General features: G+C 30.9%; 1 protein-coding gene across 1 annotated transcript in view; it reads left to right on the plus strand.

Moving 5' to 3' along the window:
- Stpg2 (sperm tail PG-rich repeat containing 2) overlaps window positions 1–15,621 on the plus strand; it is a 618,919-nt gene that overhangs the window by 384,087 nt on the left and 219,211 nt on the right. Inside the window, exon 12 of the mRNA XM_047566745.1 lies at window positions 9,547–9,662. Coding sequence (XP_047422701.1) covers window positions 9,547–9,662 — 116 coding nt within the window. The remainder of the gene's footprint in view (window positions 1–9,546; window positions 9,663–15,621) is intronic.

Genomic DNA, 15,621 nt, shown 5'->3' on the forward strand with positions numbered 1-15,621 from the left:
ATAAGTCATTTGAAATTATTTTATAGGCCTATTGATTATGGCTTACTTTGTTCTTCTCATGGATATCCATCTTATCCCAGAAAGGGTAATGCTTTTTCTTAAAACTCACCTCTTTGTACATTACTATTAAGTATAAAAACAACTGATATTTTAAATCTTGAGAAATAACATTGTAACAGAGCAAAAATACCTCCCCACCAAAGTCTGGCAATTAGGGAGTAAACATAGGGCACATTGATTTCAATGATGAAGTTCTCTAAAAAGACTCACTGGAGTTACATTTGTCATTTCTAAGGAAGGGATAAATGCATTTTATAAAACAAATTGGCATGGGAAATAATGTAGTATCAGGCTTCATCTAAGTATAGAACTCACCATTTCCCCTCAAGGCTTAAACAAATATTACATGAGTGAGGGCTCTTGTAAAATGTTATGTTTTGAAATAGATTTCATTAATGGCTTCTAGTGATAATTTATTTCTCCCTTTATGCACAAGTCTCTTTTCATACTAATAATGGATAGCTTATTTGCATATAAATAGATTTCAGCATTTGCTGAAGCAGAGAACAAATATGTTTCTTTTTCCCCCCCTGGACATTGTTAAAAAAAAAAAAAAAAAGAGGGGAAGGAGATTTTGCAATAATTAGCAATCAGGGTTTATAATAATTTTCTTATCAAAATATTTGCATGCTACTTTAATGTTTTTATTGGTGTACTTCAAGTCAAAGGTCTTGACTTCCATTAAAATCATGAAGAGAAGGGATCTGCAGTTTTCTCACTCACGATTTTTGGTATAACTATGGTTAAAAAAATACATCTTGATATTGGTTATTAAAAGGTTTACTATCACCCTCTGGGTATCTTGTCCTAATTAGTTCTTACTGTTTCTGATAAGGTAGCATATTCCATTTTAGAGAAGGTAAATGTCAAATCTGTGACTATATTGCTTAATTAAATAAATCCTTTATTTACGAGATATAACAAGTCATATACTTATGATGGAGAGATCTGTTCCTTTCAGTTAAAAGTATACAAATGCTAATCTTCCATTTGTTACATGGTTAAAAATATAAAAAATTAAAATGTTTTATTACAGAGCATATTTCTTTCCTAAATAAGTGTTATAATAAGACCTCCAGTGCCCACTTTCATTTCAACTAAAATTGATTATCAGTGGAAAAAAAATTAACTTTTTTAAAAAAAATTCATTTGATATTTGCTTCTTGACTTTTAGTGTCTGAAATATGTATTTCTGTATTATTCTGCAGGCATCATCTTATGACACACATATATATAAGTAATTCAGAAATTAAGATAACTTCCCTCTTGGTAGGTATGGTATCTATTAATATGTGTCTTTCTGACCAGCAGAGGTCACTCAGTGTAAAGTGAATAATGACTTCAGCTTTCAAAACAGACAGTACACAAGACCATTCTATTTGAGCAATTCTATTTTACTTTATTTCTGTTACTTAAGGAAAGAGTATTTTTACCTCTAGATATATATGCTTACCTAAGTGAGTGAGACTGTTCCTTCGGGTTCAAAGACCTCTTCAAACATGAAGCCAAAAATAGATCCTGAAAGAAGCAGTAAAAATTCTGTATTTAAATCTACATATTTTTGCGTCCCATGCAGATCTTTCCTTCCCAGTTAAAAAAAAAAAAAAAAAAAAGAGAGAGAGAAAATTGTACCTTAGAGAACATGACACGTTGCATTCTGCCACAGAGAGGCAGCCTCCACCAAAAGATGGGATGTAGTACTATTGTATTCTAGACTATTGTATTCTAGGAAAATAACATTTAAGCTTAGGTGTTTAAAAAATGGTTATTTAGAACAAGCTTAGAAAGTAGCAGTGTGCAGCAACCTTGACACCAAGCAGGCAGTCAATATGGAGATTTGAAGACAACTTGATCTTTAGGATTATGACATTTGTGTTTCCCTTAAATTTGTTTATACCTTTATAATTTAGAATATAGATATAAAAGAAAAATTAAATCTACTTTTGGTTATGCTAATGAGTTAATTATCTAGGAACAAAATCCTTGAATTTATCAACTAGACTTCAGTCAATTCCATCTCCTATACCCAATTATGCTGTTAGGAAAATATTATGTTCAGATAGAAGTCTAATATTCTTTTTTAATTAATCTGATGTTTGTTTAGTGTATTTGATGTTTTTGGAGGTTGTAAAGATTAAGTAGCAGTGTGAAGTAGTGAAAAGTGCTGTTAAAAATCACAGAGTCACAACTCTGCTATTTAAAAATTTAGTTTCCTATAAAATTTAATTAATATTTTTCACCTTCCTCTTTTTAGGGATGTTCCAAGGATTAAAAGTACTTGAATGATTTTGTTCTTATTGTGTAACTTTGCAAAAATTACTTAACTTCTCTGGGCTATTTTATCCCTCTTTTACAAAGGAGAAAAATAAGCTTAGGTAGGTTTAGAGAATTTACCAAGGTCACATCACATGGATAAGTGAAGAGAACTTGAACTTAAATTTAAGTTTAAGATTTATTCTGGAAAATAATAGGCTAAAGTAAAATAGTAAATGAGAATATATTTGTTCTTGAAAGAATGATATCTTCCATGATCATGAAATAAGTTTTATAAATTTGGTCCAAGATTGAAACAGTACAATATTCTCAGGACAAAATTTATACTAAGTTAAAGGATATACACTAAAAAGCAGATCTCTTATCTTTATAAAACCAATCTCCCACTAATTAATCTTTCCTCTCAAGTAACCATTGTTCTAAACATATTTGTAAACATTTATGTGCTATATCATCTATTACTGAAAATAAAGTAAAATGAAAGAGGATGGTTAGCATGTTTAAAATTACATGAATAAATTCAAGGTAATTCTTAAGTTGACTCTTCCCTGATTCAGTCATTTCAGCATTTGTTGTTGTGATAGGTAGGCACAGAGACGTGAGAGATTCTGATAACATTCTAGATTAAATTATAGTCTCATCAAGAATTTCAGGATTACTTGTTCTTGAAATTATTTGAAGAGAAAAAAGAATTTAACATTTAAATATACTTGAGAACAGCAATGTACTAAATTTTTGTAGTTTCAAAGTCTAAAGCAATGAGTTTTATTGAACTTTTATTTTCTTGGTCCAACTTTCAGAGAATATTATTTATTATTTTGGCAAGAACCTAAAGAATCTACTTTTTTTTTTACTTTATTTTTATTGTAAACAAATGGGATACATGTTGTTTCTGTTTGTACATGGAATAACAGCATACCATTTGGGTAATCATACATTTACGTAGGGTAATGATGTTTGATTCATTCTGTTATTTTTTCCTTCCCCCCCACCCCTCCCAACCCTCTTTTCCCTCTATACAGTCCCTCCTTCCTCCATTCTTGCAAGAATCTACTTTTAACACTAATTGGGATGATGATGATGCCTTTGCCTATAAGCCACACTTTGAGGAAGATTAATTTGAAATATGTGGTAGTACATACAATCTTTTGTTTTTCCTAATATTTCAAACCATGTAACACAGCCAGAGGTCATTGGCTAACACGTTCAAAGCTATTTAAGGATAATGAAGAATCCCTAAGGGTTGTAGGTATGAAACCAGATGTAGAAACCCTTAACTATTTGGAAGTAGTCATTAATATAAAAAATTCCAATCTTATTATTGTTGATTGAATTTAACCAGTGGTAGGCTATGAGAAGCCTTGAAAGGGAAGAATCCTGCTGAATTCTCAGTCTGTTGTATATTATTCCAAGAAGGCATGGCATTATATTAGAAAATATTTGCATTATATGCCCACAGGATCAGAGTAAACAGAAAGTACAGAGTGAAGAAAAAATATCTTATTTAGATTTATATGTGTAAATAGATTTAGGCTTATTAAAAAGAAACACAAGCTTTCTGAGATATTCAATGGTTAACCTATTCTTTAATCTCTGATGAATGTAAACATTTAATGAACATTTAAGCATGAAAACCATTCTTATTTCTTTCATTTATAAAATGTACTTGTTTTAGGATGCAGAATCTGTTAATTTAAGTTACAAATGGTATTTTAACCTTGGCTTATCACTAAATAAATCATGTAGGCTCCTTTCAGATTAACTGTAAACTCTGTGATTCTAGCCTTATTCTGTCAGGCCTATCCAAAAAAGATGTTAACATATTCAAATCCAAACATACTTAGGGGATTCACAATTTTTAACAAGTTCAGAAAATGTCAAGTAGTCACAATTTAAATGGTAAAAATTAGTCATTTCCTTTAATGTTTGCTTCAAATCATAGCTCATTTACTATAGCTTTCTTAAACAATTTAGTTTGATTTAATATTAAGCAAATGTTTTGATTACTTAAAAAATAAACTAAGTATTTCTATTTAAAGAACTTACGTAGCTTACTCTGTGATGTGACATATCCTATAAAGATATATAGCATTACCCTGATTTTTACATATAAGATTTTCAGAGATAGGTGCCAGTAAGGAAATGCTTTATTAATTGAGTCTGAATTCAGTGCTAAAATAATGATGGTGATCTAAGAGAACTTTGAATGTGTATTGGGACTTACTTGACTTTTTATTTAGATGAGTTTATTGGCATTCAATTTCAAAATTATAAAATGTGAACAATAGAATATAAAACCAAAGTGACATTTCAGTTATGGAATAAAAACTTGCTACTATTATAAGCTAATTGTGTTATTTTATTTAGTTTGAAGACAATTTTAGGTTATTTGATAACTTTGTTCATTCATTAATAAAATCATTCATGTGTTACTTATTTACTTTTCTGTAAACACAAATTGATTTTAGGTTATTAGTCTTCCAGTTGGTTCTTTATAATTCATACAAAACTGTGTTAAACCTACATTTTTAAGACTAGTGAAATTCATTCAAATTTACTTACAATGTATTCAAGTTATTGGAGAGTAAAATTATCTTTTTCTATAGCAGCAATTCAAAGACTTCATTTGACAGGGCTATGGATGCACATTTTTTATAATTATGTACTTAGAAATGCACAAACAGGCATTGCTGTCTGAAGAGATAGTTAAATCAAGTCAAATCCATGGAATTTGTATTTATGTTTTATAACAGTGACAGCCCTATTGCTGAATCAGTGCTAGGAACACACACCTTAACAGGTGCATGATTTAGGTAGACTCCAATAGTTTCATTTCTCAGTCTGCTTAGTTTGGAGTGTATTATAATTATCCTAGGGATGGTGTTGGCAATAATTCCTGGATACCCTGTAGTAACTAAGATATCATCCTTAAATATTTAAAGGAGTAAAGTTTTCTATTTTATAAAAATATATAATACCATTTTGTTTTTGGACAGAGAAGTTAATGGGATGGTAAATACATGAAAAATTTGCTTGAAAATTTTATGTAATATGGGAAATCTTTTTTCCTGATTACCTGTAATCTCAATTTCATAGACTTTGTAATTCAGTGGTAATAATCTGAAGTACCATTTAATCAAATTAAGTCCTAGAAGCAGTAGAAGAGCTTTAAATCTAAAGTCTCTGTCTGACTTTATAACATTTCTTTGTAAACTAACCTTTTGTCTTTGCTGTTACTTTATTTGTAAAGCTGAAAAATAAAATCAGTGAGAAAAATGTGTTCTATAAAAATATAATCTCTCTGTATGGCATTTCAAAGGCATGCCATTTCAACAAACAATTTTCTAAATGTTTTTTAATTCATAAAGATACACTCATATAGAGGATATTCACTTTCAGTCGCTTCCTGTCACCATCACATGAAAATGGACTCAATATTCATAAGTAAGAATGAATGCATGATTTATAAATTTTAGCTCATGAAGACAGTGATTTTTTTTTTTAATTTGAGGTTTTGAAGTTTTATAGAAGTTATTTTGGAGTCCACTATAGTGTACCAAAACGGTCATACTGAAGGGCCAGAAGCATAAACTTTTATTTTAAATTACTCATTATTCCCTTTCCCTTCCATTTTTGCCCTGTAGCATTGGTTGACATTTCATAGAGACTGAGTTGCCATGGGGCTGGAAAATATGTAATTATAAGAATCACCTGCTTTTGAATTTCCTATTATATACTAGTCATGAATCAGGCAGACTTTTCATAGGTGTTTGATTTAGAATGAGAAGTTTTCTTCTTCCATGGCCTGTGATTAAAATGTGGTATTTTGGTATATAAATAGGAGATAGATTCTGCATAATCCAGCTGTGAATCAGAGCTGGTGAAGCAATGTAAGTCTCTGACCTGTATCACATAAGCAGTAGAATATGTAATTGAAAATATATTTTAAGATTAAACAAAGTAAACCTTTTTAAATACTCTATAGCTTAAAGCAAGCTAAGTGTTAAAATGTAGCAAGATGAATATTAAAAGAAGTTTTGCTTCACTTAATGCTCCTCAAAGGAATTCCAATACAAAGAAATCCACTATGACAACATTTGAATAATTTCTTTGGTTTTAGTAAGTTATAGCCATCAATGTACATATTTATCAGTTGCTATAGCATGATGGGAAGGGCAGAGGGTAGATTATATTTCTTCATAATTGAAAATGAAACTTACCATTACAATAGTGTTTGGATAATAGACTTACCTGTTTCATTAACCTTTATAAATCATTATAGTTATTGTTGAAAATTTCAATTAACTGACTGATGATAATTTCTGATGATAACTTGTGTCTTTTCTGGGTATTGCAGTAATGGATACATTTTTCCATGCAAAATTAGGTTGGGAATGAAAATCTGTAAAGCCACACACACACACACACACACACACTCACACACACACACAGTTTCTTTTCAGATAGATCAAAATGCATTAGCTTTTTACAAGGATTTTATACCTTTGAATATCTATACCATTATTTTAAATTATATTAGGATGATTACACTAGAGCCTCAGTGTTATCTTCTATTTAAAATTTTGAAATTAGTGCTCTAGCTGAAGCCACTCATACTTCAGATAGAGCACTAATTTCCAGAATCTATAAAGAACTCATAAAACTCTACACCAAGAATACAACTAACCCAATCAACAAATGGGCTAAGGAAATGAACAGACACTTCACAGAAGAAGATCTACAAGCAAACAACAGATATATGAAAAAATGTTAAACATCTCTAGTAATAAGAGAAATGCAAATCAAAACTACCCTAAGATTCCATCTCAACCCAATTAGAATGGCAATTATCAAGAATACTAGCAACAATAGGTGTTGGCGAGGATGTGGGGAAAAAGGTACACTCATACATTGCTGGTGGGAATGAAAATTAGGGCAGCCACTCTGGAAAACAGTGTGGAGATTCCTTAGAAAACTTGGAATGGAACCATCATTTGACCCAGCTATTCCACTCCTTGGCCTATACCCAAAGGACTTAAAATCAGCATACCTCAGTGGTGCAACCACATCTATGTTCATAGCTGCTCAATTTACAATAACCAGATTGTGGAACCAACCTAGATGTGATTCAATTGATGAATGGATAAAGAAACTGTGGTATATATATACAATGGAATATTACTCAGCCATAAAGAATAATAAAATTATGGCATTTGCAGGCAAATGGATGAAACTGGAGAATATCATGCTAAGTGAGATAAGCCAATCTCAAAAAACCAAAGGACAAATGATCTTGCTGATAAGTGGATGATGACACAATGGGGGGGGGAGGGAGGCAAAAATGGAGGAAGGAGGGACTGTATAGAGGGAAAAGAGGAGTGGGAGTGTTGGGGGGAAGGAAAAAATAATAGAATGAATCAAATATCATTACCCTATGTAAATGTATGATTACACAAATGGTATGCCTCTACTTCACATATAACCAGAGAAACAAGTTGTACCCTCTTTGTTCACAATAAAATAAATTTTAAAAAATAAATAAAATTTTGAAATTTCCTATGTTAATGAAGAAAAACCATTAAAATGATTTATATGAACCTACTAATTCTAAGATATTTTAGATTTTAAGTAACAACAGTAATGTATTCTTAGAGTAGGTAGCTTTGAATTGCATGTTAGAGAGGCATTAATTTTGTATTCCATTAGTATCATTATATCTACTCTACTGCTTCACTGTTTGTATTCATTGTCAATATTATGTGCCCAAAGTTTTTATTTTCTCTCTTCATCTAGTGTCTCTTGAATTTCCCTTTATTTAATCACTCATTGCTACTGTTCTATAGTTATACCATATTTCACCATGTTATTGTAGATATTATGCCAACTTTTTTATTTTGCAAAAAAGGTGGGATACGATCATTATGTGAAGCTTATATTTTTTTGAACTGTGCTGGTATAACTTTAAAATCATTTATTACTAAACAGTCTTATGTATGAATGTATATTAAAATTGAGTAGTTCAAATTGGCACACATCATTTCTTTGTGACAGTTTAGCAAGGATTTTTTCCCTTGTGGAATAAATGTTAACACATTAGTTTTTATTGATTTGTGAATTATAGCTAAAATATTACACTTGAGAAAATTTACTACAGTGCTGAAAAGTATGGACTTACAAAATTGAATCTTCTGTGTCTGAAGATCCTGTACCGCTATCATTAGTTTCATTATCTGATGTGCCATCCTCAGCGCTACATATAAAAGGTGTGTTTGCTGTTACTACTCCAGTGCCCTAAACAAACCACTCAAGTTGGCTTTTTGAAATATACTGACAGTGCACATGTACTGAGAATTCTAGGCACCTAGTGGGTGAGAAGACAAATGTGCATCCATATGCCACTGGTAAATATGCTGCTGCTCTGTTTGTCTTTTAAGCAGCATTAGGTTCAGAATTATACCATGAGACAAATATGCAATGAAAGGTTATAAACCAATTTTTAGACTGAAAAAATAGAGCATGGTAATTGTGTGGCAGCAATAATTATGTGGTGAAATACAGTATTCTATATGCTCTATACTAAAGACACTTCTTCTTATGAAGTCTTTTCTCTTCTTGAAACGTTGGGTTTGGTAGACCTCTCACGCTCTCTCAAAATACCAGGGTTGGCAAATGACAGTGACTCAATGAATGTTGGTTAAAATATGAATGGAGAAAATATAAATTCTCCCTATATATGTTTCAGTGAAGTTGTACTGGCCAGATTCTATTCACTGCATTATCTTCCTCTTTGACTCCTCTCCTCCTTTCTTATATGTAGCCCTGAAAATTTCAGTCTTTGTTTATTTGATTTTTCTCTTTCCTACTCTTTAATTTACTAAAACTTCAAACATTGCCCCTAAGCAACTAGCTGCATTCTTTTTCTCCAGACCATCTTTCCTGCAAAGCTTTTCAAACAATCTCCAGTAGTCTTCTGAACATTACTATTTGGGGTATCATGTCATATTTTTTTCCAAAATAACTATAACCCAAATTATAATATTCCTATAGTACTATCTTCTTTATGTGTTTTCTTATTGTTGTCACAGTATTACTCTTTTCATAGCCACTGTTCATTTTTATATAAGGTAAAAACCTAAGAATAACATCCATATGACCCAAATAAATAATCTTAACAAATACTTTATTTTGATTGTTGTGTTTCCTTTTCTCTAGGGCCTGCAGCATACAATCCTGTTTTAAGGAGATCTTGCCCCATACCCTTATTTGTTAAAGCATCAAAAAGGTTTGAAGATACCAAAGAGATTACTCCTGGACCAACATCATATGAGGTTTGTCAATGATATATCACTATTAGCAGTGACAGAAGAATAGAATGATTTCTAGAGAGTACTGAAAATGTATACATTAAGTTCTTCCTATAAGTTTTATTCATATTAATGGCTAATCAAAGGGTTTTGCTCCAGGAAGACTTTTTCAAGTTATATTTTGATGTTTTAAAAAGAATTACTGGAGAATTATTTGAGTTTAATAATATGTATCTTTGAATGGTCTCTGTAGCATTTATATATAATTTATTTACATTTCTACAAATTTTAAAATTGGTTACAGATATATTATCATTTCCTAATATTTATTGAAATCATGAGCTTATTAAAGGACTTAGAAGAAAGCCCTGAGAATTCAATAAAGTTGAGTATTGATGTTTTATTATATTTTAATAACTGTGAATACTACACTTTAGATTGTAACAAATAAATGTCTCTTAAGTTTTGAGCCTTCTAATTGTAAGAAGGAGGTCTGTATAAACCTGCAGAATTTTAGAATGTGTGTTTGCAATAGGTCTTTGTTGTTCTTTTGAGTTAGGATGAAATAAGTCCTTTATTTCTGCTGTACTAACTATTGAGAATTGAATATTTAAGTGTTTTTTAACAATTAATTTAAAAAGTTCATTCTGAGTACAGAAGAAAATAGATGTTCTTTTGGAGTTAATAACAAACCTATTTTTATTGAATATATATTTTCAACTCATTTAAATTTCATAATCTAGGTTATTTTTCAGTGTCTGTCATTTGTAGGTTTATAACATAATATCATAAAAAAAGAAAAAGAGTGAATAATCAAAAAGTTGATGTTTTAATTGTTGACCATTGATTCCTGTAAATGATGATCTCTAATACCTGCTGATTAAACAAAGTAATTGAATAGACTTAACTTCAGAAAGCAAGAACGGGTGAAAGTCTTCCAAGTGTTTCAGTAAGCAGAAGTCAAGGGAGGATATTTATAAGGTTTAGGGCCTGGACTGGTAATGGAAGGCAAGTCCTGCAAATGGAGAACTGCTTAGTATTGGACAAAGTTATGATACAACAGATCTTTAGCCAAAAACTTTTCTTTTAATACTATTTTCTTCTAATACTATTCAAAAACAATAAATACCAGCACATCTAATATAATTTTTCATCTTGTGATGTGCACTTCATAAGTAATACTCTCATTATAAATCTAATGTGATATTTATATTTATACTTCACCATAGTCATTTATTATAGAAAATTATTTTCTTTTTCTCTTCTTTTTTTTTTTTTTTTTGGTGATGGGGATCCAACCCAGGGCCCTGTGCTTGTAAGGCAAGCACTTTACCAACCAAGCTATCTCCCCAGCCCCTAGAATATTATTTTCAGTGTTAATAGAAAACATTTATAGGTTTAATGATGTTTATTGACATATTGTCTGAAATTTCACACTAATACACACACTGCATTACAAAGTAACTTTTAGGTTGAGAAATGAGTCAGTAACTCTTTTCTTGTCTTCTTAACATGATAATTGAAAACTTTTTGAACAAATATTTATCTTTCATACTTTTCCTTCTTTGAAGTTGCTTTTGAACTTTTAGGCTGATAAATTACTAGGTCTTTTTGTTATAACTTGCTATTATATATTTTGATACCCAATGACTTTAGTAAGTTTAAATTGGACTTTTTGGAGAACATATTTGTTTTGTCATTGTACATTTTTTATGGAAAAAAAGGAAATCTAGATATTTATGACATCAATTTAGAACTGCAGTTGGACTATAGTTGAAAGGGTTTAAATGTTTATCATCTTTAATATTTGGATAATTACACATTTTTAGTGCTTCATATCACACTGGATTCCAAAATGTACAAAGTTGATGGTACTTTTTACAATAATATTTGCAAGTAACTAAGAGCTCTCTTAAAGCTTACACCCACATTTATGATGTCTACTTTCTATTTTCATTTTTTTTGTGAATTTTCTCTGGAATTTCCCAAGTGGAATTAGTTTCTCCCTTTCTTTGAGAAGAGAATCTCTATTCTTTTCTATTGGTCTGTGTGTCAGTTTTTATGCCAGTACCATATGTTTTGAGTATTACAGCTTTTAAGTATGTTTTGAATTCAGGTTCTTCAGGTGATTTCAGGTGATTCAGGTGATTTCAGGTTCTTCTTTTGTTCAAGATTGCTTTGATTATTCAGGGTCTTTTGTGTTCCTTTGGATTATTTTTTTTCTACATCTTTGAAGAATACCATTGATTTTTTGATGGTGATTGCTCTGAATCTATAAATTGTTTTGTAGATATTCCAGAAATTTTAACAATATTTGTTCTTCCAATCCATGAACATGGAATATTTTCCATTTTTTGGTATCTTTCCTTCATCAGTGCTTTGTAATTTTCATTGTAAAGATTATTGGCTTGATTACAATTATTTCTAGTTTTTTTGTAGCTATTGTGAATGGGTTTGCTTTCTTAATTTCTTTTTCAGCAAGATAATTAAAGTACATACAAATTCTACTGATTTTAATGTTGATTTTTGTATACTGCAATTTCCTAAATTTATTAGTGGATTGTAGGTTTTTCTGTATATAAAATCATGTCATCTGTAAATATGATAATTTGACTTTCTTCTCTCTTATTTGGATGGCCTCCCCTGATTTTTTTTTCTTACCAAATTGCTCTCATTAAAGCTTACAGTATTATGTTGAATAGCTGTGGTAAATGGAATATCTTTGTCTTGTACCAGATTTAAGAAAAATTGCTTTCATTTTTTTCCTATTCAGAATGATGTTGGCTTTGGTTTTATATAGATTTCATTGTGTTGAGGTATGTTCCTTCTATTTCTAATTTGTTGAGGGATTTTTATGATGGGATGTTGCATTTTATCAAATGATTTTCCTAAACATAATAAGATGATCATATGTTTTTCATTCTTTATTCTTTTGATGTGACTTATTATGTTTATTGATTTATGTATGTTGAAACATCTCTACATCCCTGGAATAAATCTAGTTTGATTATGGTATATATCATTTTCATGTGATATTGAATTCAGTTTTCTATTACTTTAATGAAAATTTTTGCAGTTTTATTCATTAGGGATATTTGTCTGTAGTTTTCCTTTTGTGTTGTGTTTTTTGTCAGATTTTGGTATTAGAGTAATGCTGGCTTCAAAGAATAATTTTGGAAAGATCCCTTCCTGTCAATTTTTTGGAATAGTTTGAGAAGATTGGTATTAGTTCTACTTTTAAAAAAATTGTAAAATTTAACCATGAAACCATACAATTCATGACTTTTCTTATTTGGGAGATATTTTTTGTTGTTGTTGTTCATACAGTCTAATTACTCATAAATGATTTCATTAGGTTTTCAATGGCCACATGGTTTAATTATGGTAAATTATATGTGTCAAGAATTTATCCATTTCTTCTAGGTCTTCCAATTTGTTGTTTATAGTAGTCCCTAAATATTCTATGTATTTCTGTGGTATCAGTTACAATGTCTTCCATTTCTTCTTAAATTTTATTTGTTTGATTTCTCTTTCTTTCTTAGTATAAATAAAGCCTTGTTGATTTTATCTTTAAAAAACTTCATTTTGTTGATCACACACAAACACACTTATTCTGTATTTCATTTATTCATGTTTTGATCTTTGTTTTTTTTCTCTCTACTATTTTTTTGGGGATGATTTATGCTTGCTCTTCAGATTCCTTAAATTGCATCATTAGCTTTATTTGAGATTATTTTTATGTAGGTTCTTATTGGTATAAACTTCCCTCTTAGTATTTTGCTGTGTTTCCATTTTCATTTACCTCAAAAAATTTAAATTTCCCTCTTGATTTCTTCACTGACCATGGCTTGTTCAAGAAAATGCTATTTTCATGTATTTATGAAGTTTATAAAGTTCTGCTTGTTGATTTCTGGTTTATTTCCATTGTGGTCAGAGATTATACATGAATGATTTTGGGTTTTCTTAATTTGTTGAGTTTTTTTTTTGCATCTAACGTGGTCTTATCTTGTTTTTTTTAAAATTTGTTTTAATTAGATATACATGGCAGTTGAATGCATTTTGACACATTGTATAGAAATGAAACATATCTTCTCATTCCTTTGGCTGTATGTGGTGCAGAGTCATATGGTCGTGTAACCACACATGTATATAATGTCTGTCTCATTCTAGGGTCTTCCCATCTCCACCACCCAACCCCTCCCCTCACTCCCTGTTGCACAATCCAAAGTTCCTTCATTCTTCCCTTCCCCCTCCCTCCACTATGGATCAGCATCCACTTATCAAAGAAAATATTCAGCCTTTGTTTTTTGGGGCATTGGCTTATTTCACTTAGCATGATATTCTCTAGTTCCATCCATAATTCTTTAAGGCTGAGTAATATTCCATTGTGTATATGTACCACATTTATTTTTATCCATTCATTTGTCAATGGAAACCTAGGTTGGCTTCGTAGTTTAGCTATTGTGAGTTGAGCTGCTATAAACATCAATGTGGCAACATCACTGCAGTATGCTGATTTTAAGTCCTTTGGGTATAAACCGAGGGGTGAGATAGCTGGGTGGTTCCATTTCAAGTTTTCTGAGGAATCTCCATACTGCTTTCCACAGTGGTTTCCATGGTGGTTACACTAGTTTGAAGCCCCACCATGTATGAGTGTACCTTTTTCCCTACATCCTAGCCAATACTTATTGCTTGTATTCTCAATAATTGCCAATCTGACTGGAGTGAGATGAAATCTTAGTTTTGATTTGCATTTCTATAATTGCTAGAGATGATGAACATTTTTCATATGTTTGTTGATCAATTGTATTTCTTCTTCTGTGAAGTATGTGTTCAGTTTCTTAACCCATTCAATGGTTTGGTTGTTTGTTTTTTGATGTTAAGTTTTTTGAGTTATTTATATATCCTGGAGATTAGTGCTCTATCTGAGGTGCATGTGGTAAAAGGTTTTCTTTCATTCTATAGGCTCTCTTCACTTTCTTGATTGTTTCCTTTGCTGAGAAGAAACTTTTTAGTTTGAATCCATTCCACTTATTGATTCTTCATTTTACTTCTTGTGCTTTAGGAGTCTTGTCAAGGAAGTCAGGCTCTAAGCTGACATGATGAAAATTTGGGTCAACTTTTTCTTCTGTTAGGTGCAGGGTCTTTGTTCAAGTGCCTAAGTCTTTAATCCACTTTGAGTTGATTTCTGTGCAGGGTGACAGATAAGAGCTTAATTTCATTTTGTTACATATGAATTTACAGTTTTTCCAGCCACCATTTGTTGAATAGGCTATCTTTTTTCCAATGTAGGTTTTTGGTGCCTTTGTCTAGGCTGAGATAACTGTATTTATGTGGGTTTGTCTCTGTGTCTTCTATTTTGTACCATTGGTCTATATGTCTATTTTGGTGCCAATACCTTGCCATTTTTGTTACTATTGCTCTGCAGTATAGTTTAAGGTCTTGTATTGTGATGCTTCCTGCTTCACTCTTCTTGCTAAGGATTGCTTTGGTTATTCTGGGCCTCTTATTTTACAAAATGAATTTCATGATTGCTTTTTCTATTTCTATGAAGATTGTCATTGGGATTTTAATAGGAATTGCATTGAATTTGTATAACAAATTAGTATGGCAATTTTGACCATATTAATTCTGCCTATCCAAGAGCATGGGAAATCTTTCCATCTTCTAAGGTCTTCTTAAATTTCTTTCTTCAGTGTTCTGTAGTTTTCATTGTAGAGGTTGTTCACCTCTTTTGGGAGGTTGATTCCCACATATTTTATTTTTTTGAGGCTATTGTGAATTAGGTAGTTTTCCTAATTTCTCTTATAGTGGATTCATTTCTTATGTATAGAAATGCATTTGATTTATGGGTATTGATTTTATATCCTGCTACTTTGCTGAATTCATTTATGAGTTCTAGAAGTTTTCTGGTGGAATCATTTGGATCTTCTAAATATAGAATCATGTCATCAGCAAATAGTGATAATTGAGTTCTTTTTTA

The sequence above is a fragment of the Sciurus carolinensis genome, chromosome 10 (assembly GCF_902686445.1).
Source record: "Sciurus carolinensis chromosome 10, mSciCar1.2, whole genome shotgun sequence".
Lineage (NCBI taxonomy): Eukaryota > Metazoa > Chordata > Mammalia > Rodentia > Sciuridae > Sciurus > Sciurus carolinensis.